Raw genomic sequence first — 26,293 nt, forward strand, 5'->3', positions numbered from 1 at the left:
TGAGGCGGGGCGGGGCCCGGGGCGGGGCCTGAGGCAGCACCTGACGTAAGCGGGGCGGAGCCTGAGGGGGGCGGGGCCCGGGGCGGGGCCTGAGGCAGTACCTGACGTGGGCGGGGCGCGGCCCGGGGCGGGGCGGGGCCCGGGGCGGGGCCTGAGGCAGTACCTGACGTGGGCGGGGCGCGGCTCTCCGTGTCGCGTAGCAGCGGGGACGCGGAGGTGGTGCCATGGCGGATGCGGCGGTGGCGGAGCAGGCCCGGGATGAGGCCGACGGCGCTGAGGAGACCGTGAAGATAATCTGCCTGGGCGACAGCGCCGTGGGCAAGTCCAAGTGCGTGGCCGCGCGGGCACGCCGCCGCCCGGCCGGTTCCCCGCGGGGCGGGAAGGGGCGGCTCGGTGCCGCGGCCTAACGGGTGTGTGGTGCTTCTCTCCGCAGGCTGCTGGAGAGGTTTCTGCTCGACGGCTTGTATCCTTGTGGTGGGCCGCCCGGGCCCGCTTCGTTCCCCTCCGTGCTCCCGGGCCTGCCCCTGAGCGGGTGCGGCCCGGCCCGGCCCGGCGGAGAGCGGCGGGAAGCGCGGCCGGGGCGAGCGGGCGGCCCGGCCCTGGCAACTGCGGCGGGCCCGGGCGGGGGAGCGGGGGAGCCGGCGGCCCGGCTGGCCCGGCGCCGGCGGTCGCTGCGGAGCGGGGGGATGTGCTCTCCGTCGGCTCCTTAACGCGGGCGCAGCCGTCCACAGCAGCTCTCCACCTACGCCCTGACGCTCTACAAGCACCGCGCTCGGGTAGACGGGCAGGCCGTCCTCGTGGGTAAGTGGGGAGTCCCCCGTGGGCCCCGGGACTGCGTGATGCCGCGATGTGCTGAGAGGGAAACAGCAGCCGGGCTGCTGGCATATGCAGCAGTATACGAACCCTAAAACATGGCGGGGCAGTTCCTTGTGGTGGGCAAGGGGATGCCAAACAGTGCTTTGTAGGCAGGGAGATAGGAGAACGAAGGGGTCACAGAATGGCTGAGACTAGAAGGGGCCTCTGGGGGTCATCCTGTCCAAGCCCCCGTTCAAGCAGGGCCACCCACAGCTAGTTACCCAGGGCGATATCTAGATGGCTTTTCAATATCTCCAAGGAGGGAGACTCCACCACCCCTCTGGGCAGCCTGTGCCTGTGCTCAGTCACCCTCACAGTAGAAAGAGTGTTTCCTGATGTTTCCAGAGGGAACCTCCTGTGTTTCAGTTTGTGCCCGTTGTCTATGGTGCTCTCACTGGCCACCACTGGAAAGAGCCTGGCTCCATCTTCTTTACACTCTTCCTGCAGGTGTTTATACCCCTTGGTGAGATCCCCCTGAGCCTTCTCCAGGCTGAACAGCCCCAGCCTTCTCAGCCTTGTCTCCCAGGAAAGATGCTCCAGTCCCTTCATCATCTTGGTGGCCCTTCACTGGACTCTCCAGTATGTCCATGTTTCTCCTGTACTCAGGAGCCCAGAACTGAAGTCAGTACTCCAGATGTGGCCTCACCAGTGCTGAGTAGAGGTGAAGGAATACTTTGCTTAAGGCAACCCAGGATACCATTAGCCTTCTTTGTGGCAAGGGCACATTGCTGGCTCCCAGTCAGCTTGGTGTCCACAGCTATGGAGAGAAGCTGAGAGAGTTGCGGTTGTTCAGCCTGAAGAAGAGAAACCTCTGAAAAGGCCTTATTGCAGCCTCTCAATATATAGAGAGGGCTTATAAGAAAGATAGAGAAAAACCTTACCAGGGCCTGTAGTGGCCCACACCCATGGGAGGGGTGTGGACTAGACAATCTTTAAAGGTCCCTCCCAACCCAAACTATTCTGTGATTCTGTGATTCTGTTTCTTCTCTCTTTTAGGGTAAACAACCTCACCTTATTCTACCTTTTATCACAGGACATGTTTTCTAGATCTCTTGTCATTCTTTATGGTTCGGTTCATTTGGTTCATGTTTGAAGTACATTTTACAACGATATAGATGGTTCTTCATCAGTCTTATCAGCGTACATCATCACTTTGAGTGGGGAAATGTTGCAATTCTTAAACAACTAATACCTGTAACATAGTGAAGCATCACCCACCTATTTTGATGGTTGTGTTGTTCCTAACCTGGTTAGTAACAATGCTTTAATAATAAACTAATGCAGGTAAACTGGGATTGTTTATAATATGGTTCCATATAAGTTCTTACGGAGAATTAGAAACCATCCCGGGAGGCAAAAAGGATCATGAACAGTGCTTAGCTTAATATGACCTTGAAAAGAGGGCTGTATTTCAAACATTTAAGGTAAGGTGATCTTTTGTTATAAAAGCAGAATATTAATTTCAGATATTTTTATAGCTAGCTCAAATTTGAAACATTAACTAAGACTCCTTTTTGAAACTACTACAGCAAGACTGTGTCCAATTCTTATTTCTGAGGTTCAGTAAAGGCATTGAAAAATGGTGGAGGTTTGTGGTGGGTTGACCTTGGCTGACCACCAGTGCCCACCAAGCCACTCCCCTTCTCAACAGGACAGGGGTGAAAATATGACAAGAAAGCTTGTGGGTTGAGGAGGTCAAGGAGATTATTTATCAGCTACCATCGTGGGCAAAACAGACCTGACTTGGGGATTAATTGTAGCAGAGTAGGACAGTGAGAAATAAAACAAAACTAAAATCACCTTCCCTCCATCATCCCTCCTTTATTCCCAGGCTCAACTTCACTCCTGAATCTTCTGCCTCCTCTTCCCCCCCAGGCAGTGCAGGGGAATAGGGAATGGCAATTGCACTCAGTTCATAACACTTTGTCTCTCCTGCTCCTTCCTTCTCATGCTTTTCCTCTGCTCCAGCCTAGGGTCCCTCCATGGGATACAGTCCTTCAGAAGCTTCTCCAACTTGGGTCCTTCCCACAGGCTGCAGTTCTTCAAGAACTGCTCCGACCTGGGTCCTTTCCATGGAGTATGGTCCTTTCCACAAGGTACAGTCCTTCAGGAACAGACTGCTCCAGCATGGGTTTCCCATGGGGCACAGGTCTTGCCAGAAAACCTGCTCCTGCATGGGCTACTCTCCTCAGGCCACAGTTCTTGCCAGAAGACTGCTCCAGTGTGGGTTCTCCATAGGCTGCAGCTTCCTTCAGGGCACATCCACCTGCTGTGGCATGGGGTCCTCCACAGGCTGCAGCGTGGACATCTGCTCCACTATGGTCCCCCCGGTGGAGCACACCTGGACACAGGGGGCCCACCTGCGTCACCATGGTCTTCACCATGGGCTGCAGGGGAGTCTCCTCCCTCTCCTTCGCTGACCTTGGTCTCTGCAGCATTGTTTCTCTCACATTTTCTCACTCCTCTCTCTCTACAGCCACTGCACAGTGGTTTTCTCCCCATCTTAAATGTGTTATCACCAACATCGCTGATTTGGTGTGATTTGGCCAGAGGTGGGTCTGTCTTAGAGCTGACTGAAACTGGCTCTGCCTGACACAGGGTCAGCTTCTGGTGTCTTCTCTCAGAAGCCATGCCTGCAGCATCCCCCACTCTTACAAAATCCTTGCCAATTCATGGTTTCAGAGAAGAGCCATGAGAACAGTTGGAAAATGGTAAAAAGAGGCCTAATGATGAGAGGCTCAGCCTGGTTAGCTGCTCAGGGAGAAGGTAAGACATCAGGGAACAGGAACTTGGTACAAAAGGAGGCATCAGCACAGCAAGAAATATTTTAACGGACTCTAGCTGGTGTTAGGTAAACTCAAATAAAAGATAAAGTGAGGGTTTTTTTGAAACAGTAAGTGAAATTACTATTACAGCAACTTGCAAAAAGTATGGATTTATATGTCAGGGACTTATTTTTTACATGGATTTAGTACTTCATTAAGTAACTTGCTGTAGTTTAAGTAATTCGTCTGGCCTATGTTACGCAAGAGCTCCCAGTGTCTTCTGCCTTCACCTTTTATGAACGTAACGCTGATCATCCAAGCTACCTCGTAGAGAAGACCTGTCCCGAAGTGTGATTTGTAAAGGCAGGTGGTTTCATCTGAAGACTTTAAATTGTGCAGAATTACCACTTCCCATGCTAGTTTAATTTTTACTCTGCTGAGCTATTCTTAGTGGCCATGGCCAAATTCTGTGTGGTAGAGTTAGGATTGGATTGAAATGTGGTGTATTTCTTTACTCTATGAATCTTGATTTTAAGGTTCATAAATTCCTGTGTTCTGGAGTTGCATGGGGTATGATCTGGAGGATTTAGTGATAAAAGCAGCAGTGTTTTTCAATAAGCCATGGCAAGTTCTCTCATGACAGCTGCTGCATTGTTTGGGAAGTTAATTCAGGGACATTCAGTAGGTCATGGTCACTGGCACCTTTTTGTTCCTTGTAAGTGATGATTCTGAGGTGGCACATTAAAAGGATCCAGCAATTTTAGAAGCTAAGCAGAACTACCAAAAATGAATGCAAATGTGATCTGATGAATACTTGTCTCTATTTTGGGCAGTTGAAGAAGTCACCATCCTGCAAGTCTGATACAGTATCCAGTCAGAAACTAATTTCAGTGCAAAGTAAACACTAAGGAAAGCTTATTCGGCTTGAGGTGGGGTGGCAGGCTTCAATCTAGCTGACAGAAGTATGAGTACATCTGGTGGTTCTCAGCTGAAGCTGTGTGAATTTATACAAGAAAGACACAAATATGAGCCTGTAAATCCAGTAAGAGGAGAGGGGGAGAGCTCTACCTGAGATACACAAGCAAAAAAAGGCATTAAAATGCTCATGACTGTTCAAGTATGCTTCATGATACCTAGTCTACAGGGTACTTAATGAATTGGGACCTGTCTGTCTCAGGCTGACTTACTTACCCTTCATAATTTTAGAACGAGTCGTGCTCCTGGAAAGAGTTGAGTTAGACCGACTGCGAAAGGAGATGGAACATTTCCTGTGCAGGCACCTGGCTGCTTATCACTCTGTTGGAAACCAAGCTGTTCAACATGTTTAGATTTTGTTTCCTGTTGTCATCTCTACTGAGAAAGTACCATACATTGTTATCGCTCTTTGCACCTTTGACTACCTTTGTCTTACTGTCCTTTATAAGTCATGTTTGCTGATGACTTCTCTTCTGCTAATATGTTTATAGCGCAACGTTCAGTGTCAGCGCAAGTCATGACTAAGGCTGACTAAGAAAACGTCCTAGTTTTGCATAATCTCTTAGCTCTGGAAAGCTTCAGATGAGTGAGGTGAAACCTAATTTGTGACCCTGAGTAGGTGGACTGGGCTTTGTGTCCTGGGCTTAAGTTGTGAGGAAAATGGAACTTGGAAAGTTGTGTCATCCTAAGCTTGTTTTTTTGTGTTTTACAGACTTCTGGGACACAGCTGGACAGGAGAGGTTCCAGAGCATGCATGCATCCTATTACCACAAGGCCCATGCGTGCATCATGGTAAGGGTAGTGTCTCAGCTGTGATCTGATGGAATTTTGGCTAATAACTGTCTCAGTCGACACTTGGCCTGTATGTTACTTTTTATGATTATGCGGCCTTGAATTTCTTCTCTTCCACTGATTTAAAAAACTGTCCTGTATTGTTCTTTCTTCTTTCATCAGATAAAACCAGTATGGTTTAGTATGTTCTCTCTTGTCTTTTCCGATAGCACTCTTACTGTATTCCCTGGCTTTGCTGTCTTCTAAATTTCCTCACTTTTGTCACTGTGTTTTCAGTAAGGTGGTATGTACAACTGGATGTACTTATTTAGAAGCAGTCCTGTCAGAGTTTACACAAGGGAAAGAGCATTCCTTTCTTGTTCTGTGATGTAACTACTGGATTATGTAGTACAAAACTGTTCTGACACATTCTGCAGTGGTACTACATAAGTCATTCTTCTTTGGACTTCTGCCCTTTTTATTTTCATATACTTTGTGCTTCCCATTTATTGGCTCAAATCAGTCTTGTTTCCTGACTCCTAACCTGCTTAAGTCTCTTGGTTTGTACTGTTGCTCTAACTTTCCATTACTTCTCATCACTTATGAGCATCAGTCAACGTCACTGATATTTTGTTAAAATAGAGAAGCCTCACATCTGACCATGCTTAGTAGAACCTATCTTTCCCAGTGCTTGTTCATTGTCGTGGGTAAGAGTGCTTGCCATTGTACAGAATAAGAATATAAAAGAAAATGAGGGACGGTTTCCTGCATTACACAAAGGAATGGGCTGGCTGCATATTTCAAGGCTTTCTAGGTATTCTCTTTTATCCCTTTCATTCTTTCTAACAAACACCAGTTTCCTTTGTTGATGTCCTCCTGGGAAAATCATGGATTCTGTACTTGTGTTTGGTGCAGTGGGTTGATTGCGAGCTGTCCTGCTGTTGGCCTCATGATAACTGGTTCTTTTTCGGAAGGTGTTTGATGTGCAGAGGAAAGTCACCTACAAAAACTTAAACAGCTGGTACAAGGAGCTGAGAGAATTCCGCCCAGAGATTCCTTGCATTGTAGTGGCCAACAAAATTGACGGTGAGTATATCTTCTTCTTTCAACCTCTCAGGATTCTGATGTGATTCTTTTCTGACCTGGCTGAGAAAGAATGCCATTCATCTGTTAGGTCCAGATGAGCTCTTGAGTATTAGTCCCTCAGGGCTGCATTTTACCAATGAATATCTGGCTCCTCTACTGACCTTGTGTGCTGTCTTATAGCCTCTTGTTTTACTAGCAATTAAAAATACAAATTTGATCCCTTTAAAGTTTATTCGAGTTATGTCCTTCCAATTCTGCCCTTACCACGCTGCCCATTTCATCCAGCAAGAACACAAAAGGCGATTCGAGCAGTACCTAGCCAAAAATTGCAGGATGTCTTGCTGGAACAGGAGCATAACCAATTATGTGGCTTCCCCTGATACAGTCAGTAACTGCCTTTGTATTGTAATTCAGCCTGCAGGGTTCCATGGGACTCCTCTGTGCTAAAGTGTCTAAATATACCTGCTGGCAAAATTGTTCACCTGCCTCTGCAGATGACTGGATGGAATGCCAGCTAGGCATTCATTACTGCTGTCACTTGGGTTGTAATCTGTCTCCTGCACCCTGTGAGAGCACACAATCCATCAGCTTTCTGCTCAGCATCAAGGAGAGAACACATACCCTTAGGACCACAGTCTCCTGCTATTCTCTTGTCAAGTACAGTGTCAGACATGGGCTTCCTTGCTAACGTTCACAGTAGAGATTGGCACAGCTATGAATAGGTGTGCCCACCTGAACAGGGTGTCTGGGCTCCCGCTGTAGTCTACAGAAGTGCATTTGGCTCAGGGGTGTGGTTTAGGGCATGGACGATCTTACCTAATAAGAACTTTTACCAGAGGATGTGTCAAGCCAGTCTTGACTCCACTGATTGCACGGACTGTACAGGAAGTTCCAGGCAAATGGACTTGGTGTTGACAGCCATATTGTAGACAGAACCTCTGTGTAGATGCTCTTAGTGTTCTGTGTGCGAGTGGACACTGTCCAAGAGAGCCCTCTGCCTTGCCTTCATTTGCTGCATTCCACCCAGACTAGGAAATTATCAGCTCACAGCTCTTAACACAAGCCCAGTCTGCAGAACAGCTGATCCAGCTTTCTGCAGAGGTAGGGAGCGGCTGCCTGAGCGGTGCTCACTGGCAAGTGTTTGGAGCCTGAACTACTTCAGCTCTTGCTTTCATGAGAGAAGGCAGATCATCTGGAGTCATCCTCCTGTGCTGGCATACAGGCTGTCTGGCTATCAAAACTTTGAGCTGTTACTGCTCTGTCAGCACGTCCTGTAAATACGTGGTAGATTTGTTCCAAAACTGAAATAAAGCCGCTGGCCTACTGAGGTTGGGGTAGCTGGACCTAACTGCCTGTTAGGTGAAAATACATAACAGCTGAGTCATTTGTACACTGTGTGCCCTTGGTTCACAGGAATATAGGTAACGTGGCAGAGGGGCAGCGGGGAGTTCTGGTTAAAAAGGCCAAACTGGAGGGCAAGGCATGACTAGTGCTGGCAATGGTGTCCAGGTCGTGTGAACGCACAGCAAAAATCATAGCGATGTGCCTGGAAACAGTCATAGTTGCTGCACAGCAAGTGAACTGATACATTCTAAGCTGCAAAGCATTATTCATTTATAGCGCATCAGAATCCATCTATAATTTAGTCATGCACCGTGGATAAACCAAGAAGAACTCTTTTCGTGTCTTCTTGTCAATGGTTTGCTGATGCTGTTGCTTTCAAAACTCTATAGCTTTGGGGAGGACTCTCCTAGCCTTGTACTACAGTGAGGAGGCCTTGACAGCTAAATAAGGTTCTGGCCTCCATCTGTTCCACTTCTCCTGCGTATGTCGGCATTCTGCCTGCAGCGACGTCTTACTGACCACTTCTCCTTTTTTTGCCCCCAGCGGATATGAAGGTGACCCAGAAAAGCTTCAACTTTGCCCGGAAGTTCAGTTTGCCCTTTTACTTTGTGTCTGCTGCAGATGGCACCAATGTAGTGAAGGTAAAACATAGCTCTTTGGCTCAGCATCCATGAGACCCCTGTGCAGTCCAGGGACACAGAGACTGCTGTAGGCACAGAGAGCAGAAAATGGGCTGGTACATCTGTTTGGCTACTTGTGAGGTCCTGGTAGCTATAGATAGTTGCAGAGGTTGGTTTTTTTTTCTTTTCTTGGGGTGTGGGAACAGTTTCCATGTTACGGAAACTCAGTGCCCCTTACTTTAAGTGACAAGCATTCTCCTCCTCATCAGCTCTTCAATGATGCTATCAAGCTGGCAGTTGCTTACAAACAGAATTCAGGAGATTTCATGGACGAGGTCATACGAGAACTGGAGGTAAGAAAGGCTCTACTTACTGCACACCTCCTGATTAGCAGCTCTGCTCTTTTTTTCCCCAGAGAAAGCAGAGCCTGCAGCAAAGGGTGAAACTTTGCAAGCACAGAAAGATTTGCCTTATGCTGGTGGTGCCATGGGGTTTGTGTGCTGCTCGTGTCTAGGTTGGAAGGGGGTGAGGTGGTGACGCTGTGAAGAGCCCACACTGCCCTAGACCAAATTTGAAAGAACCACAGCAGAGTGTAGCTGTTGCTTTCGTGCTTCTCAGCAGTTCCTTATCCTGCTCCTTTCCAGAGCTTTGACCTGCAAAGGAAGAGTGAGAATTTGTCGGACAAAGAGGACAGCTGCCCTGAAGAGAAGCTCCCATCTGCCTAAGCCCTGGACCCCGAGCCTGTTTTTTTCCCTTTGCTCTAGTTTTCAGGAGCTAGTTAGAGCTGGCCGTCACAGAAGAAAGGGACTTTTTTCTCATGCCCTGAGAGCTCTGGTGATGGGCAGCTGGGCCTCTCCCCTTCTTGTGGGAGACTGGGCATGACCTTCCTTGACTTGGCCCTAGCCACTGCACACTACGGTCAAGGAAAGGGCGAGAGGCTCCACGTGGCTGTTCGCTCCTGCATGCTTCCTCAAGGCAAAGCCTGCCAGGAGAGCTAAGCCACTCTTGGACCCTCAGGGAAAGGTCCTGCCCAGATACCTGAATGGTACCTACTGGAGAAAACAAACACTAAAGATTATTTTTGTATAAAGCTTTGAGCTTGCATCCTTCCTGCACTTTGTTAGAAGGCTGTTCAGTTACTAGACAGCGCAAGTCCAACTGCCAGCCCTTTCCCTTGCTTTCACAGCCTAGCCAGCACTACCTGTCTGTTCACCCCTGCGATCTCTGCTGCAGGGTTTCTTTGGGTTTCCTTCCCCATTCTGTTATGGAGCAGCCAGATCCAGTAGACTTCTGGACATGAGGGATATCTCCGTTTGGGTCCGCTAGAGCTGAATCGGGTGGACTCTCAGACCCAGGAGGCTTGTTCTATCCCAGCCCGATGGATGTGGCTGCTGCTGTTCCGTGGGTGTGTTCCAGGAGACTTACGGTGCTTTCCAAAGAGGCAGATACACACACAGACTGACACAACTGTGAATGGCAGAACACATTGAAACAGACAGAGCACTGCCTTTACCAGCACCCCCCGCCCCCTGTGTAAACGTGAACACAGTCCGGTCCTTTTGTGCTTTTCAGGGTGATCAGGATTGGATGTTTACTAGTGAAACAAACATGTCCTCACTCCCTAGATTCCTCTGGCAGCAGTATGGAAATTCAGCCCATGTAATAGCTGTGGCTGGCTGTCAAGCTCCTCACTCAGTCCTTGGTGCAAACCTTGGGTCATGAGGTAGTTCAGGTTCAAGTTCACTAGTGCACTGGACACACACACAGGGATCCCACCAGTAGCCAGCCTAAGACAGTTTGTGTTTCCAACAGCTGTCCCCAAGATCTCGAGCTCCCTGTGACCTGTGGTCCATTTTTCCCCTGCACCCTCACCCTCCCCTCTGCCCAGGTGCAGTTGCAGCCCTTTCGAGTGACTCTTTCTCTTTGTGCCCTACTTGTCTGCCTGCAGACTCATTTTGCAGGTGCTGGGGATGGAAGTCCTGGCCTTGCACAGGAGACCCAATTGGACTGAAGCATGGTTAGCTGTGAAAACCAGCAACATTATTTCAAGAACCAAGTCAACTCCAGCATTTGTGTGCACTTGTGCAGGCAGGACAGAGCAGACCTTTGACACTGGATCAGCAGGCATTGCCCCAGAAGGAAATGGTCATGGTCCACTGCAGCCTCCACTGGATGCTGTTCATGCTGCTGCTCAAGCCTTTTTTCCCCTTAGGACCTGCAGGAGCTCCTGCACCCGAGTAAAGGATTCCACCAGCTTCTGGAGTGGAAGGGGGCAGGAGCTAAACCTGCCCAGTTGTGTTGGTATTGGCCTTGCCTCTGAAAGAAGGTTGAGGCGGTGAGAAAATGACTCCATGCCCGTGATGCTGGAGTAGCCCTTACTGTTGGGCGCAGTCCCATCTGCACCAGGATCCAGGCATGAAAGTGCTGAGTGGAGCTGTAGACCCCCAGCCGATGTACTCTGGCACAGCTGGACACTCCAACAAGCCACAAGTAGTCAGCATTGCTGTCCTTGCACGAGAGATCCACTGCTCCCACCCTGCAGTGGAGGAGAGAGGGTTAGGGTGGTGCTGGGTGGCCTCTGTCAGCAGCAGGGCTGGCTCCTTTTCTCTCACAGTACCTGCTGGAGCTGTGTTCCCCACACAGAAAGGCTCTGCTCCGGTGCTGGAGCTGTGTTCCCCACACAGAAAGGCTCTGCTCCGGTGCTGGAGCTGTGTTCCCCACACAGAAAGGCTCTGCTCCGGTGCTGGAGCTGTGTTCCCCACACAGAAAGGCTCTGCTCCAGTGCTGGAGCCTCCAGAGCCGGGTCTGGAAGGGGGCTGTGTGCCTGTAAGGTAGGGCTCTCGCTCATCTCTGCACAGTGATCCTGCCTGCGTGGAAGAGGGGTGTTCCAGGACTAGGATCTGGACCTAAGGGCTGCCAGGAGCACTGGATGGGCTTTCTGGGCAGTCTCAGGCCTTGGGGACAAGGAGGACACTGGGCAAAGCCCTGCAGATAGAGAAGGGGAGGTGAGCTCCGACAGCAGTGGGGGCTCAGCAGCAGGAGGGTGATTTGCCAGGCAAAGCAGGCGCTGGGGTCTGTTTGGGCGGCTGTGATGGGGCTGCCTGCGCTGCTGCGGGTTGGCCTGTAGCACGCTCCTACCTGGCAGGCGTCGATGGCACCCTGCAGATAGCCAGCACGCAAGCTGTGGCTGTGGATGGCCCCCTGGTACCAGTCGCTGCTGTTACAGAGCTTGGCATCAATGAGGCGGACCCTGGCCTCCTGCAGGACAGTGGTTGATGCTCCAGCTGCATAGGCACCAGAACTGGGCCTCAAGTGAACTGCATCTCAAGGCTGCTGTTTTTTAAAATTGACCTGAAGGTGGTGCCCCACATCTGCTCAGAGCACACCCAAGAAGCCCAAACTAAAGACAACTTGTCTTCTGTGGATACTCTGCTATACCAGCACCAGATTTTGCAGGTGGTTAAGGGTGAACAATGTGAGAGGTGACCATACTTCACAGATATGTGAAGGAACAGTTGGGGCCATTTTGAGGAGAGGAGCCTGGCAGGGACAGCAGTACCCAGGAAACCTCAGCAGTAATGCCATGAAGTCTAAGATGAGCTATCTAACACCACCTGAAACACCAAATCTGTACACAGATGTAGCAAACCTGGGAGCAAGGGGGGGAAATTCACCGGCAACAAGTCCCTTGTTTGGGAGAGAAGGGCAGAGAAAGGGAGGAGTCAAGGAAGATGAGGATGCATAGGCATGGAAAATGGAGGGAAAAGAAGATCAAGGAGCCAATCACATGTATATAAATTTCTGGTTGGTTTACTCCTGTGATTGACCCTCACCACAGTCCGCCCAACCTTATTTTTGAGAGTGATTCCAAATCCTTTTCTGTCTGGCCCCACTCTGTGCCCGGTGGGGACACAGCTCCATAGGCTGCTAGCAAGGCAGAAAGGAACACAGGTCACCGGGGCCCAGCAGTTGGAAACACCAAGTGTCTAGGGCCAGCTACTGGTGGGAGCACTGTGTGCATGTGCAATTCACCAGTGAACTTGAAGCTGGACAAGCTCACAAGCAAGAGGAGAGAGACTTTCAGTCGTGTGGATGGCACGTGGTTGCACCTCACCTGATCAATCAGCCCCGGCATCCACAGACCACACAAGGGGACTAGGCCTGCCAACCACTGGCTACATCTCCACCTCCTGGAGTCAGGAAGGACTTGAAGATGTGTGAACGTGAATATTCTGAGCTGCTTTGCACCCAGGCATGTCCCCTCTGCATGAGCTGCACAAGGTCCTGTCTGAAGCTGCCAGGACCATCCATCCCATCCTCCTCTTGCAGTGCTCTTGGCCCCTGGCAAGTGATGGTGCTGCAGCTCCCAGCTCTGTTTCCACCCAGGGGTGCACAGCATCCCTCCAGCTGGGCTGGGACCCCTGGACACTGGGGCATGCCCTTTGCTTCATCCTGAACGTGGTTTGAAAAGAGCTGTTCTGGCTCTGGAGATGATCCTGAACATGGCCCCTCCTCGAACAAGTCAGGGCTGCTGTCAAGAGGCCTTAGCTTGAACGTCCAACCCAGAGCACAAGGTCCGCTGACCTGCACTCCCAGCAGGGCTGATAATCTCCCCAACCCACCATTTGCTACTCAGGCGCTCCGGTAGTCAGAGATGTCACTCAGCCAAAGCTGCAGGGTGAAGGCCGAGCTTGGTTAGTGGGGGGCAGGGGCAGGGCCTGGGGGGTTTGGCATAGGGTTCCAGGGTGGAGCAACCGAAGAGGACGGAGCAGCAAGAGGCTAGGAGCAGTGGCAGCAGGAAGGCTTAGGAGTGCAGTTTGGTACGCAGCAGGGCTGCAGGGCGGCATCCCTACCCTTCCTGATCTGACTTTCCCCAAACTCCATGCGCTGTTCAAAAAGTACTTTCTGCAGTTTGATTTCCTTCAGGACTTGCAGAACCTCCGGCCCTGCGCCGCTCTGCAGCAGGTCATAGTTCTCAGCTGGATCCGACTCGAGATCAAAAAGCAGTGGGGGCAAGTGAGGGGTCAGTGGGGTCAGCCCGTGGCAGGCCTCATCTGGGGTTGTATCACTGTGAAAGGAACCTGCAAAAGAAACCCCCAGGTGTAGCTCAGTTTCTTCTCTTTGAGCTTTGGACAGCAAAACCATATAGGACTTCACAAAGCTGCCCGTGCAAAGGAGAGGAGGCAGCACTAACCTTGTGTGAAGTAATGGGCCTTGTACTTCCCAAGCCTGACAGCGAAGGGACCATGCAGTGCGTCGGGGGATGGCGGGTAGAAGAACATTGTCTGACGGGGACTCTAGGGGAAGCAGCAGAGCAAAGCTCACCTGTGCAACCACGAAGCTTAAGCCTGGAACAGGACCAGGCAGAGACTCCAGGGAGTCACACAGGAGCACCCACACTTCAGCCAGAACATGGCCAGAGAGGAGTGGAAGCAGCAGCGTCCTACTCAAGGTTACTGGGGCTCTGTCCAGCCCCTGCACCCACAGGGGTTTGGCTTGGCAACATGTTGCAGCTGTCAGAGCACAGCAGCCCGAGGAAGCCCAGGAACTCCACGGCATGACTCAGGCCAGACAAAAGGTCCCAGCTCATGGATCTCCCCTGGCTCCCAGCTGGTTTCTGGTCACCAGGCACACAGCTCCAGCCCCACACCCAGCCTTCGTGCACAATGCCAGCCAAACCAGCCCACAGGACTCACCTTCCCGGACCCAAACAGCACTGGACTCAGGTCATAGCCATCCAGGGCAACTTTGGGAAGAGCTGCTCCGGCCAGGGTTGTCAGTGTTGGCAGGATGTCCAGGGTGCTTGCCAGCTCATGTGTCACTCCTGTCACACACGAAGAGGTGCAAGCATCCAATCCCACTCCCATCCCTGCCATCCCCACTTCTCTCTGCTTGTCCCAGAGCAGCCAAGCTGCCATGACACCCCTGCTTTTGCTGGCAGCAGCACGCAAAAGGCACGAGCAGTGCCAAATCTCACCTGGAGTGATACGGCCTGGCCAATAAGCCACTGCTGGTTCCCGCATGCCACCTTCATACGTGGTGCCCTTCCCACACTTCAGAAGGCCAGAGCTGCCTCCACGTGCCATCCGCATGGTGGAGGGGCTGCGAGAGAGAAGAATCACCTACCACCAGTTTCACAGGCTCATGCTACGCCTTCCCTGATGCCGCCAATGGGGCCATGACAAGTGAGACATGGTGCCAGGGACTGACACTGCCACCCTTCTCAGCCTTGTGAGGCAGAAGGCATGGCGCAGGTGAAGAAGCCCAAGTGTGAGACACCTAAGCACCAGAGACCAATGTCACTCACACACAAAGGGAACCAGGGTATGTTTGGGCTGCTGCACACTCTTGGCCTGAACCCTGTGAGGCTTCTGCCCATGAGGAGGGACACAGATGAGTCACAGGAACAAGGAGAAGATCATGCACTGGGTCCTCTCTAAAGCAGCATCCGCCTCTTGCTTCGCTTCTGGTCACTGAGGTCTCACCTGGCAATGCCCCACCACGCCCCTTTTGTCCCAGTCAACCAATGCCTCATTCCAGTTCCCCCAAACCATGACAGCAGAATCTTATTGGTAATGAAGTCCCCCCTGCTGAGCCCACTCACCCATTGTCAGAGGTGAAAAACACAAAGGTCGTGTTTGCAACACCATTCTCCTGCAGTGCCTGCAGCAGCTGTCCCACCGAGCCATCAAACTCCGAGAGCGCATCACCAAACGGCCCACGCCGTGACTGCCCTGCATACTCCTGGCTTGCAAACTGGGGGTAGTGTGTATGCTGGAGAAAGGGCAGAGAAGACTGCTACGCAAACTCCCCCAGAGCTGCATCTGGTTCCCAGTTCACCCAGGGGCAGTGAGCACCCCAGCTAGGACATGTGAGATACGTGACAATACCCATGAGAGGAGAAAAGGCTGATCCTCAAGCTTCAGAAGCATTTCTCAGAAATGGCACAAAGGAGCTGAGCCCCAGGAGAGGATGTGGAGCCTCACAGTGGGAAGTTTTCCCAGGTGGACTGCTGGCCCAGAGAAGTGGGCAAAGCTCCAGAAAGAAGCAGCCCAAGAACATTATCAGAACAGCACTGCCAAAAGACTTGGGCAGGGGAACAGCAAGCCCAGGTCATCCAGGAGCAGGAATTGACTGCTCAGCACAGTCCTGGGTGTGCAAGAGCTGAGATGCCTCCCTGCTCTCCCTGCAGGACAAAGGTTCCTCCCCCACCCTTGGACCCAGAGCAGCCCTCCCTGCTCTCTTACGTGGGAAGCATAGTAGAGCAGGAAAGGGAGGCCTCGTCGGGCACAATCAGCGATGAAGTTCCGGGAGAATTTGTTGTACAGTGGCACCAGATCAGGGAAGGAGACCGGCTGCTGCACGATGCTTTGGTTCCAGAGCAGTGGAACTGGCACTAAGCCTTGGTCACAAGTCCCAAAGCACTTGATGTCAGGTGGGAAGCAGGTGAGATTCTGGCAGGGGCCCTAGAGAGAACAAATAACACTTTGTCTTTTACCTGTGTTGCAGGACAGTGAGGAAAGGGGAGCAAAGAGTCTCACAGTGGCCCACCACCAGGTTCTACAGGCACTTTTTGGGCTGCGACTCCCAGAAGCCCAGATATTTTTTTGTAGCCCAGAAGCTGACCCTCCCTCCCTTGTCAGAGGGTGTATGTCTTCATGCCCAACTGCCATCCACGTTCTGCAAAACTGCGCTATCATACGAGCACCTCAGAGACGGGCTTTCCCCACCAGCATCCGCCTCCCCAGCCTGCAGCCACCCCCACCCATCTGCCAGGCAAGCACTGACCCAGCCCTTGTGCTCCCAAGCTTCACCTTTCAGACGCCCTCCCCAGCCAGCCCTGGGACACCCTTCAGGGCTTAACACACCTCTCACCTGGTCATGGGAGTAGGGCACCCCCAAGAAGTGGTCAAAGCCCTGGTGTATGGGCAGGAAGGAGCCATTAATGCCCAGGCCAAGGTGCCACTTGCCAACCATGGCTGTGGCATAGCCCTCAGCCTTCAGCACCTCCGCAATGGTGACCTCAGACAGCGGCAGGCCTCCCCGCGAGTCTGGGTTGAACACACCGGGGTAAACACCAGAGCGCATCTGGAACCGGCCGGTCAGCAGGGCTGCCCTACGGTGAGCGTGGAAAGAGAGAGAAGACAGGCATCACACGGGATGCAGCGCAGGTCGTGCTGCTGAACCTCCACAGCGGGTGCCCCGTTCCTCAGGGCCTGGCAGCCTGGCTCCCCAGCCTCACGGCTGCCAGTGCCACCTGCTCTGTCCGCTGGGACACGCGGCGGTCCCCTCGCAGAGCGGCCGGACACCGCACGCTCATCAAACGCCCGCCCCTCCCAGCACTGCGGCTGCCCAGCTGGGTGCCGAGCCCTGTCTCCACACTTCCTCCACGTCCGCCCCGGGGCCCCGCAGCAGCCGCCAGCCAGCGGGGCGGGAGCGGCGGGGACGTACCGAGACGGGCTGCACACCGGCGAGCTGCTGTAGAAGTTGGTGAACCGCAGCCCCCGGGAAGCCATCCGGTCCAGATGGGGCGTGGCAGAAGAAGGGTGCCCGTAGCTCCCCAGGTCGCCGAAGCCCAGGTCGTCCGCCAGCAGCAGGACGAAGCTGGGGGGCACGCCGGCCGCCCCGCGCAAGGCCAGCAGCGGCACCAGGGCCCAGGGCAGGCCCCGGCCCCGCGGCCCCATGGCGCTGCCGCACGGGGAGGCCCGCGCCCGCCGATACAGCGTACAGCGCGGCCCTCGGCTCGCCCCGAGCCCGGCGCGGCGGCGGCTCCGGAGGACCCACAGCCCTGTCCCGGCTCCGGGAGGGGAGGGCAGGGCACGGCACGGCACTCGGCTCCGAACCCGCCGCCGCCCACCTGACCCACGGAGGCAGCCGCGTGACCCGGCGCGGCCGCGGGGCATGCCGGGAATTGTAGTCCGCCGCGGGAGCGGAGGGGGGTCTCTCGCAGCCGGCTCCCGGCCGCCGAGCCCGGTGCAGGCGGCCTCCTGGCACTCGGACCTGTCCCCAGATGCTGCGGCCGAGGGCGGTTTATTAACAACAGGGGTTTCCCACGGAGCCGCCCTCGGCGTTGCCCAGGTGTAGGGGCTGCAGACTCAGCCCGGGTTCAGCCCGTGCTCCCGGGGTAAAGGCCTCGCAGCCACCCCCCGCCGGCCTGCTCCTGGCCGCGCCGGGGCTGAGGCCGGGAAACCGTGGGGCTGTCCTGGGAGTCTGGAAACCTGGGTCAGGCAGGGAAACCTGGCTGTGTGGCAGCGAGCGGACGTCCTTTCCCCTGGGGCTGGGGGGCCCAGGTGCACGTCCCCTGCTTCACTCCCGTGGCTGCTGCCAGCCGCTGGCCCAGGCTGCCTCTCCCAGCTCCTCACCTTCTGGAAGAGCAAATGAAGCTGCTTCTCTCCAGATACACGCTGCGTGCAAAATCCCCTGGGCCAGGCAGAGAGCATGGCATCGTTTGGGCCAGCCCTTTGGGAGCCTGGGCACTTTTCAAGCAAAGTGTGTTTTCATACAGCAGTGACAGTTTCACTCTGGTGGAAGAGAGTAATCAGGAGAATGAGGAGGAAAAGGGGAGCTTCTGCAGCACAACAAAGCAGTGCCCGATTGCTATGTCTGCTTTTGAAACCAGGAGAAAACTTGGAAAAGCACAGAAAGGAACTGAGGTCAGATGTCCTGAAGACTTCCATTTGTTCAGTTAGTCCAAAATGCAAGTAAAGCAAGCCCAGAGATGGTGTCCAGCACAGGCACAGCAGCAGTGGTCCAGGATTAACGACACAGCAGGCAGAGGTGAGCGCTTTCAGCCCAAAGACAAAGTGGGGGTAAGACTGGCTAATGTCCTAGTCTGGATGTTCTCACGTAGATGTGCCTGTGTTTCGCAGACAGCCTGCATGATCAGTCTGTTCTAGAGTTTCCTGTTATTACTAGTCAGCATTTCTTACGACCCATCCCACTTTTACAGCCACTTTCTAATGTGCCAGGGAATTCCACTCAGTCACGGAATCACTCGTAGAATAGCACTTTGGAAGGGACCTCAGGGATCATCTGGGCCAACCTTTCTTGGCAAAAGCACGGTCTGTACAAGACGGCCCAGCACCCTGTCCAGCCGAATCTTACAAGTGTCCAATGTTGGGGAATCCACCACTTCCCTGGGGAGATCGTTGCAATGGCCGATTGTTCTCGTTGTGAAAAGTCGTCCTCTTGTGTGCCCAGCAGTAACTTGTACCCGTTACCCCTCACTTTTTCCACGTTACTCCTTGTAAAAAGGGAGTCTCCGTCATCTCTGTGGCCACCCTTTAAATACTGGAACAGGATGACAAGGTCTCCCCTAAGCCTTCTTTTCTCCGGGCTGAACAAGCCCCGTTCTCTCAGCCTTTCCTCACATGGCAGGCTTCCCCGTCCTTTGATCATCTTCCTGGCCCTTCTCCGGACCCTCTCCAGCCTGCCCACATCTTTTTTGTATAGCGAGGGCCAAAACCGAACACGGTATTTCAGGTGTGGCCTGACAAGCACTGAGTACAGTGGGATAGTGACTGCTTTATCTCTGCTGGTGATGCCCGTGTTGATGCAGCCCAGCGCCCCGTTGGCTTGCTTTGCCGCAGCAGCGCACTGTTCACTCACGTTGAGCTCGTTGTCCACCAGCACCCCAGGTCCCTTTCCACAGAACTGTTCCCCAGCCAGGTAGATCCCAGGCTGTGCTGCACTCCTGGATTGTATTTTCCCAGATGCAAGACCTTACATTTGTCTTTGCTGAACTTCGTAAGGTTCTCGTCAGCCCACTCTTCCAGTCTATCCAGGTCTTCCTGCAGGGTGGCTCTCCCCACTCAGTTTGGTGTCATCGGCAAACTTCATCAGGGTACACTTGATACCATCATCCAGACGGGATGCTTAATATCTTATGAAGATATTAAGCAGTGTTGGGCCCAATATCGATCCCTGGGGCACCCTGCTTGTGATATGTTGCCAGTTGTTTTTTTTTTAAGACGAGGGGTAATTACTCCCTATCGTCCATAGTTCAGCCTGTCCCCATAGCCCCTGGCCTTCCTGCATGTCTAGCCTCATGCCTCCTAACTGCCTGGCCCCGGCACAAGAAGGATGCTGGGGCCGCTGCTGCTGTGCTCGCTGCTGTCAATTATTCAGGGCCAAGAGGCCGAGCGAGGAGGTTGGTGTAGCAGCAGGAGGCGAAACTGCTGCCCAATTCATGGAGCCCACTTTGCTCATAGGGCATGGCAGTGCCTGCCATGCAGTGCCTGGCCACAGCGATCAGGGCGCTGGGGCTGGCGGCCAGGACATAGAGGAGAAGAGCTGGGGCTCCGAGCTCAGGGAGGGGACAGCATGGGGACAGGGTTTCAGAGACCAGACAAGGAACAGGGCAGGAGGTGTGGGACCACGTGCGCTGTCTGCAGGTAACTCGTCCGCAAGAAGCTGAGCAAGGCATGGCGTGACTGCCCAGCCGGCACAGGCCTTCAGCTGTTCTTATATATCTCTACACTACCCTTGCAGAGAAGGAACATCTGCGAACAATTTGCTCTTTTAGTCTGGTATCAATCCCTCCTTTCCTTTTGAGGGTTCATAGCTTTCAGCTATGATCCTCATTCTAGAGTAAGTGATTGTAATTATAACAAAATGGGGAACAGCAATTACAACAGTGAATCATTATGCAAGCACATGGCAACAAAAAATATAATAAACAGAAATAGTTTATTTCGCCCACCCCGGTCAGGTAACCATGACGTCAGTTTGTGCCAGATTTCCTCAGACACCAGGGAAGTGTCATCTTTAGTTATTTCGTGTAAACTCTTAGTCTGTTTCAAAATTTCTTGTAAGTCTGAAGAGGTCCTGCCACTTTGGTCTGTGTATACACGACAGCTGGTGTTTATGACAGTGCAGACTCCTCCCTGAGAGGCTAGTGACAGATCCAGTGCCACTCTGTGTGGAGAACTACTGTGCCAACACTCTGTGTTGGAGAACTACTCGGGACAAACTAGACACTTGGATTTGCAAGGCTTGAACTGCATCCACAGTCTTGTTTTCAGTATTCTCTATTACGGCAGATATATTTACAGTAGTTTTCTCCCCGTGTGTGCATCTCCCCAGGTAGACCAGGCACTTGATGTGGTCGCGCATATAAGAGTTCATATGGACTGAGGCACTGTCTGCCTCGAGGCTGTACTCTGACCCTTAGCAAAGCCAAAGGCAGGGCCTGTACCCATGTCAACGAAGTTTTTGACACAACTTACCCAATTGGGTCTTAAGGGTATGACTCATTCTTCCCACCCTTCCGCTCGGCTGTGGATAGTAGGGTGTATGTAGGCCCCAGTTAATTCCTAATAACTCAGCTGAGTAACCACATTAGCTATAAAATGTGGGCCTCTGACTGATGACATTCCCAAAGGTATACCAAATCTCGGGATTATCGTTCAGTAGGATTTTTACTACTTCTCTAGCTTTATTGGTGCGACACAGAGGCATCCCATGAAAGTGTCAACTAGAACCAGTAAATATTTCAGCCCTCCTTTTCTTGGCAATTCAGTAAAATCCATTTGCCAATACTCCCCAGGTGATTGGCCTTCCTTAGTTATTCTGAATTGAATCCTGTTTTGTGGTTTTGGGTGGTTTTTACCACATATCTCACACCTTTCAGTAATTGATCTAATAATTTCATCCACATTTCGACTGATAACTGACTTCTGTAAATGTCTCCGTAAGTTTTCCATTCCGCAATGCACGTTATTATGTTCTTTCCTTACGAAGCCATTCATAAGAGAACAGGCACCACCACCTGTCCTAAAGAGGTACCTGCCCAACCATTCTTTTGTCTTTCTGCTTTCAGTGCTCCTATTAATCTAAAATCCCATGTACCATAAACAAGAGCCTCATTTAAAGAGATTCTCTTTTCTGGTGTTATAGTTAATATTAGCTCGTGCCTTTTTCTGCAGCATCCTTTGCAGCTAAATCAGCCAATTTATTCCCTCGCTCTTGAGTGGTTTGCCCTGATTGATGAGCTTTGCAGTGCATGATAGCAACAGCTGCTGGAGCTTTCACGCTTTCTGGTAACCTTAAAATCTGTTCAGCATGTGTGATTTCTGTTCCTTGTGCCGATAATAGCCCTTTTTCTTTCCAAATAGCTCCATGTGCATGTACCCCTCCAAATGCGTATTTCGAATCAGTCCAAATGTTTACTTGTTTTCCTTTACTCAGTTCCAAAGCCCGAGTTAGGGCTACCAGCTCAGCCTTTTGTGCTGAGGTGTTGGCAGGTAAAGCCTTTGCTTCTACCACTGTGGCAGGAGTTACTGCGTATCCCGATGCTCGCTTTCCATCTTCTGTGAAACTGCTACCATCGGTGTACAGTTCCCACTCTGGATCCAGTAAAGGAATATCCTTTAGACCTACCCAACTTGCACAGACTTCCTCAACGGTCTGCAGGCTGCTGTGTTCAGGCTTCCCTTCTACCTGCTGAGTCGAGAGGAACATCGCAGGATTTACAGTAGTCGTTGTTTTTAAAGTCACATCATCCTGCTCCAACACTACAACCTGATATTTCGGCATCCTGCTTGGAGACAGCCAGTGCCCTCCCTTCTGGCCCAACGCTGTGATTACCGTGGGGCACAGACTGTTATTTCCTGTCCTAGGGTAAGCTTTTGAGCTTTCTGTATTAACAACACAGTTGCTGCCACTGCCCTCAAACATCCCGGCCAGCCCTGGCTCGCTGGATCTGATTGTTTGGAGAAATACGCCACTGTCCTCCTGTGGCTTCCCGAGTGCTGGTCTAAGACGCCCAAAGCCGCAGCCTGTCTTTCGTAGGTGAGTAATTCAAAGGGCTTTTCCAAATCTGGCAACTCCAATGCCAGGGCCTTCATCGGGGCTCTCTTGAGCTGTTTATATGCATTTTGGGAATCATCTGTCCAGTTTAGTGAAAATTTCGATGATGACTTCAATAAATTATACCAAGGTTTTACGGTCAATCCATAGATCGCAATCCACAAACGACACCACCCCACCATTCCTAAAAAGGTTTGTAGTTCATGGGCATTTTGAGGTTCTGGGAGGCAGGAAATAGCCTCTTTTCTTTCTGTACTTAACTGTCTTTGTCCTTTCAAAATCTCAAATCCCAAATAAGTTACAGTCTCTTGTGCAATTGGTACCTTCTCTTTAGAGACCACGTATCTATTTAGTCCTGGAAAATTTAACAGACTGATTGTCAAGGTAAGATGCTGCTCTCGGGTTTCCACTGCAATCAATATATCCTCCACATATTGTAGCACACCACCTCCTTTCTCGTCTTGTCTCCATGTTTCTAATTCTTTTGCCAACTGATTGCCAAAAATCATAGGACTATTTTTGAATCCTTGTGGCATATACCTATTAGGAATATACCTATTGGGTTTTTCTCCCAGTGTCAGGATTTTCCCACTCAAATGCAAACAACTCCTGACTGTTGGTATGGAGAGGAATGCAGAAAAAGGCATCTTTCAAAACCAAAACTGTAAATCATCCCTGTCTATCACTCAGTAAGTTGATAAAGTATATGGATTTGCCAGTACAGGATGAATATCCTGTGCAATTTGATTAATAGCTCTTAAATCTTGAACCAATCTATAACTTTTCTCATCCGCCTTTCTGACAGGTAAGAGTTTATATGTGGATTCACATTCCTTTAATAATCCATATTTCAAAAACTTTGGTATAATAGGCATTAACTCAATTTTAGCCTCTGGTTTCAAGGGATATTGTTTTAATCTTGCTGGTGTTGATCCCGGTTTAAGGTCTATTCTGACTGGCTCAGCATTTTTCGATTTTCCAGGTACTTCCCCTGCCCATATGGCAGGAGTTACTGCATCCTCCACCTCAGGAGGAATTCTTTTTCCTACTTCTTCAGTTTCCTGTAACAATAGTATTGAAACTTGGACAAATTTAGATTCAGGTAATAATATTTCTACTTCCCCATCTTTAAATTTTATTTCAGCTTCCCATTTTTCTAACAAATCTCATCCTATTAATGGCCTAGGTGCACCTAGCAAATATAGAAACTGATGTGTTACCCATTGCTTTCCCATTTTGAACCGGAGGGGTTTAAAGAAGGACCCTATTTCTGATTTCCCTATCGCACCAATAATCCTAATCATCTTGTTACTAAATTCATGTTCTCTTGTGTTCAAAACTGAGTAAGTTGCTATTGTATCAACTAAACATTCTATTTCAGTCTTATCTTCTCCCAGCTTAATTTTAACCAGAGGTTCTGCTGGGGACGATTCCTCTGGTCCCTCTCATTCCCCAACATCTACCACTAGCACGGGGTTGCCCGGTTCCCCGGATCTTTGAAGTAGTGGACATTCTTGTTTCCAGTGTCCCTCCTTTCTGCAGTAGGAACACTGTGCCTCCCCTAACTGAGGTCTTAATATTCCTCTACCACGTCCCTTTCCCCTAAATCCACTTCTAAATCCACCCCTTGGGTCAGGGGTTCTTTCCAACATAGCTACCAATCGGGTATTCCTGGGATCCCTGCGCTGATCTCTGCTTCTATAAGCTGTCCAGGCTGTGTCTAACAGCTTTCCCAAATCCCAAGCATCTGCTCCCTGTAATTTTGCAGTTTTCTTCATCAGTGGATTGCCTGATAAATAAGGTTGCCAACTGATTTTTCCCTTCTTCAGAATCTGGATCATTAGTAGTGTATTTCTGAGCAGTTTCCTTTAATTTCTTCAGGAAATCTGCTGGAGATTCCTTCTGGTCCTGTCTAATTCCGTATAATTTTGACCAAGTTATTGCCTTTGGTATCACGTTTCTTATGCCAAACAAAATCCATTTTTGATATTGTGTTAAAAGTTGCCTTTGTCCATCATCATTTGGGTTCCAATTCGGGTTCACTGAGGGAAAATGGTTTTCAGTTTGCCCTTGCAACGGCGCTGTGGCTACCTGAGCCTCAGCTTTGGTCTGTGCTGTCTTTCTAATCATCTCTCTTTCCGTACTATCAAATAACACCTGCACAATAGCCTCCATATCCTTCCAATCCGGATCTTGGGTTTTAGCCATCATTTCAGAGGCACTAGCTGCCCGGTCGGGATCATCCTGGTAATTACCAGCAGCTATTTTCCAATTGCTCAAGTCCATAATTGAAAAAGGCACTTTTACTGTGACCAGACCATCATTTCTGACTGCCTGTCTCAGAGGAGCTTGTAACACGCCCCCGTGTCGGCTGTGAGTTCTCTCTGCCACAGGCGCACTCCCTACTCTGCCTCTTTCTTGCCCTCCAGCCTGAGACTCCTCATCATCCAAAATCTCTCCTCCTCTCCTGTTCCCATCATTTGGGCTGGTGAAGTCCCAGGCAGATCTAAACGAGCTGATCCGGTAAGAATCGAACTCAAGCCAGGAACGGCACCAGTAAAGTTGAAATAATATCTTTTAAAACTAGAAGCGAAAATGAGGTTAATTCCAATAATTCAGAAATGTCTTCAATATGGATTATTAGTAGAATGCGAGTCTAAGTGTAATACTCTGATATTGCCTGTCAAAAAGGCAGATGAGAAAACGTACAGGTTGGGCCAGGACCTCAGGGCAATAAACCACATTACCCAAGATGTCTGTGCTGTGGTAGCTAATCTCCACACCCCGTTAACGGCTTTAACTGAGGAACAGGGATGGTTTACTGTCTGAGGTTTAAAATATGCCTTTTTCTGCATACCTCTTGATTCCAGCAGTCAGGAGTTATTTGGGTTCGAGTGGGAAAATCCTGAAACAGGGTGGCAGACGCAATACACCTGGACAGTACTACCCCAGGGGCTTAAAAATAGCCCTAGGATTTCTGGAAATCAATTAGCAAAGGAATTGGAGGTGTGGAGGAGAGAGAACAAAAGAGGAACAGTGCTGCAGTATGTAGATTATATACTGATTGCTACAGAATCTCGTGATTTATGCCTGGCTCTGACAATTAGTTTGTTAAATTTTCTGGGATGAAGTAGATACTGAATATCAAGAGAAAAGGAGGAAAATGCCCAGAAGACTGTAACTCATCTAGGATTTGAGATTCTGAAAGGCCAGCGGCAATTAAGCGCAGAAAGGAATGCTGACTTCCTGAGCCTGAAGATGCACACAAGTTGTGTACGTTCCTGGGAATGGTTGGGTGATGTCATCTGTGGATTGAAAATGATGAATTGCTGGTGAAGCCTGTATATGAATTATTGATCACCTAGAAATCGGTTGGATTGGGCTGATGATAGTTGGAATGCTTTCAAACAACTCAAGTGAGCCTTGATGAAAGCACCAGCCCTTGGACTGCTGGATCTTACAAAATCTTTTGAACTGTTTACCTGTGAAAGGCAAGCAGTGGCCTTAGGGGTGTGATCACAGCGTTTAGGAGATCAGATACGCGCTGTAGCCTATTTCTCAAAACAGTTGGATCCTGTGAGCCAAGGATGGCTGGGGTGTCTGAGAGCAGTAGCAGCAATGGTGCTGCTGATCCAGGAAGCCCGGAAGATTACCTTGGGACAGGAAACGACTGTATGTTCCACACATGGTCATCACAGTGTTAGAACAAAAAGGGGGACACTGGTTGTCTCCTAGCAGAATGTTAAAATATCAGGTAGTTCTGACAGAACAAGATGATATTACACTCCAAACAACTGCTGTTGTTAATTCTGCAATATTCCTCTCCATCAGACAGGTCGAAGGAATGCCAGAACATGACTGTCTGCAAACTGCTGAAGAAACATACTCCAGCAGACCAGACTTGAAAGACACTCCTTTGGAAAACGCGGGCTGGAAGCGTACACTGACGGTAGCAGCTCTGTGCGAAATGGAACACGCGTGTCGGGGTATGCGGTAACTACACTCAGAACAGTGTACACTCAGTACAGCAGAAGCACAGGCCCTGTCCCCAAAACATCTGCACAGAGG

The 26,293-nt window shown here is 50.9% G+C and overlaps 2 protein-coding genes across 5 annotated transcripts; one reads left to right on the forward strand and one right to left on the reverse strand.

Annotated features, from left to right (window-relative positions):
• Positions 1 to 207: 207 nt before the first annotated feature.
• RABL2B (RAB, member of RAS oncogene family like 2B) lies at positions 208 to 9,531 on the forward strand. 3 transcript variants are annotated; one of them, XM_086743611.1, is made up of 8 exons: positions 208 to 328; positions 434 to 463; positions 722 to 801; positions 5,308 to 5,387; positions 6,341 to 6,452; positions 8,340 to 8,437; positions 8,686 to 8,769; positions 9,061 to 9,531. In XM_086743611.1, exons 1-8 carry the CDS (start codon positions 225 to 227, stop codon positions 9,139 to 9,141), a joined length of 669 nt encoding a protein of 222 aa, XP_086599737.1. In that variant the 5' UTR covers positions 208 to 224; the 3' UTR covers positions 9,142 to 9,531. The 3 variants fall into 3 exon arrangements, with proteins under 3 accessions (XP_086599737.1, XP_086599727.1, XP_086599746.1); XM_086743601.1 differs by having other exon boundaries at positions 8,686 to 9,531; XM_086743620.1 differs by lacking the exons at positions 208 to 328; positions 434 to 463; positions 722 to 801 and adding an exon at positions 2,678 to 2,951 and having other exon boundaries at positions 8,686 to 9,531.
• ARSA (arylsulfatase A) lies at positions 8,927 to 17,250 on the reverse strand. 2 transcript variants are annotated; one of them, XM_086743580.1, is made up of 9 exons: positions 16,868 to 17,250; positions 16,292 to 16,532; positions 15,664 to 15,882; positions 15,021 to 15,190; positions 14,394 to 14,518; positions 14,113 to 14,240; positions 13,611 to 13,713; positions 13,270 to 13,497; positions 8,927 to 9,069 (listed from the first exon to the last, which is right to left on the reverse strand). In XM_086743580.1, the coding sequence occupies exons 1-9, from the start codon at positions 17,098 to 17,100 to the stop codon at positions 8,927 to 8,929; spliced, it is 1,590 nt and encodes a 529-aa protein (XP_086599706.1). In that variant the 5' UTR covers positions 17,101 to 17,250. The 2 variants fall into 2 exon arrangements, with proteins under 2 accessions (XP_086599706.1, XP_086599715.1); XM_086743589.1 differs by lacking the exon at positions 8,927 to 9,069 and having other exon boundaries at positions 12,205 to 13,497.
• Between the last annotated feature and the right edge of the window lie 9,043 nt (positions 17,251 to 26,293).

This window comes from Chlamydotis macqueenii, chromosome 1 (assembly GCF_036417535.1).
Source record: "Chlamydotis macqueenii isolate bChlMac1 chromosome 1, bChlMac1.mat, whole genome shotgun sequence".
Classification (NCBI taxonomy): domain Eukaryota; kingdom Metazoa; phylum Chordata; class Aves; order Otidiformes; family Otididae; genus Chlamydotis; species Chlamydotis macqueenii.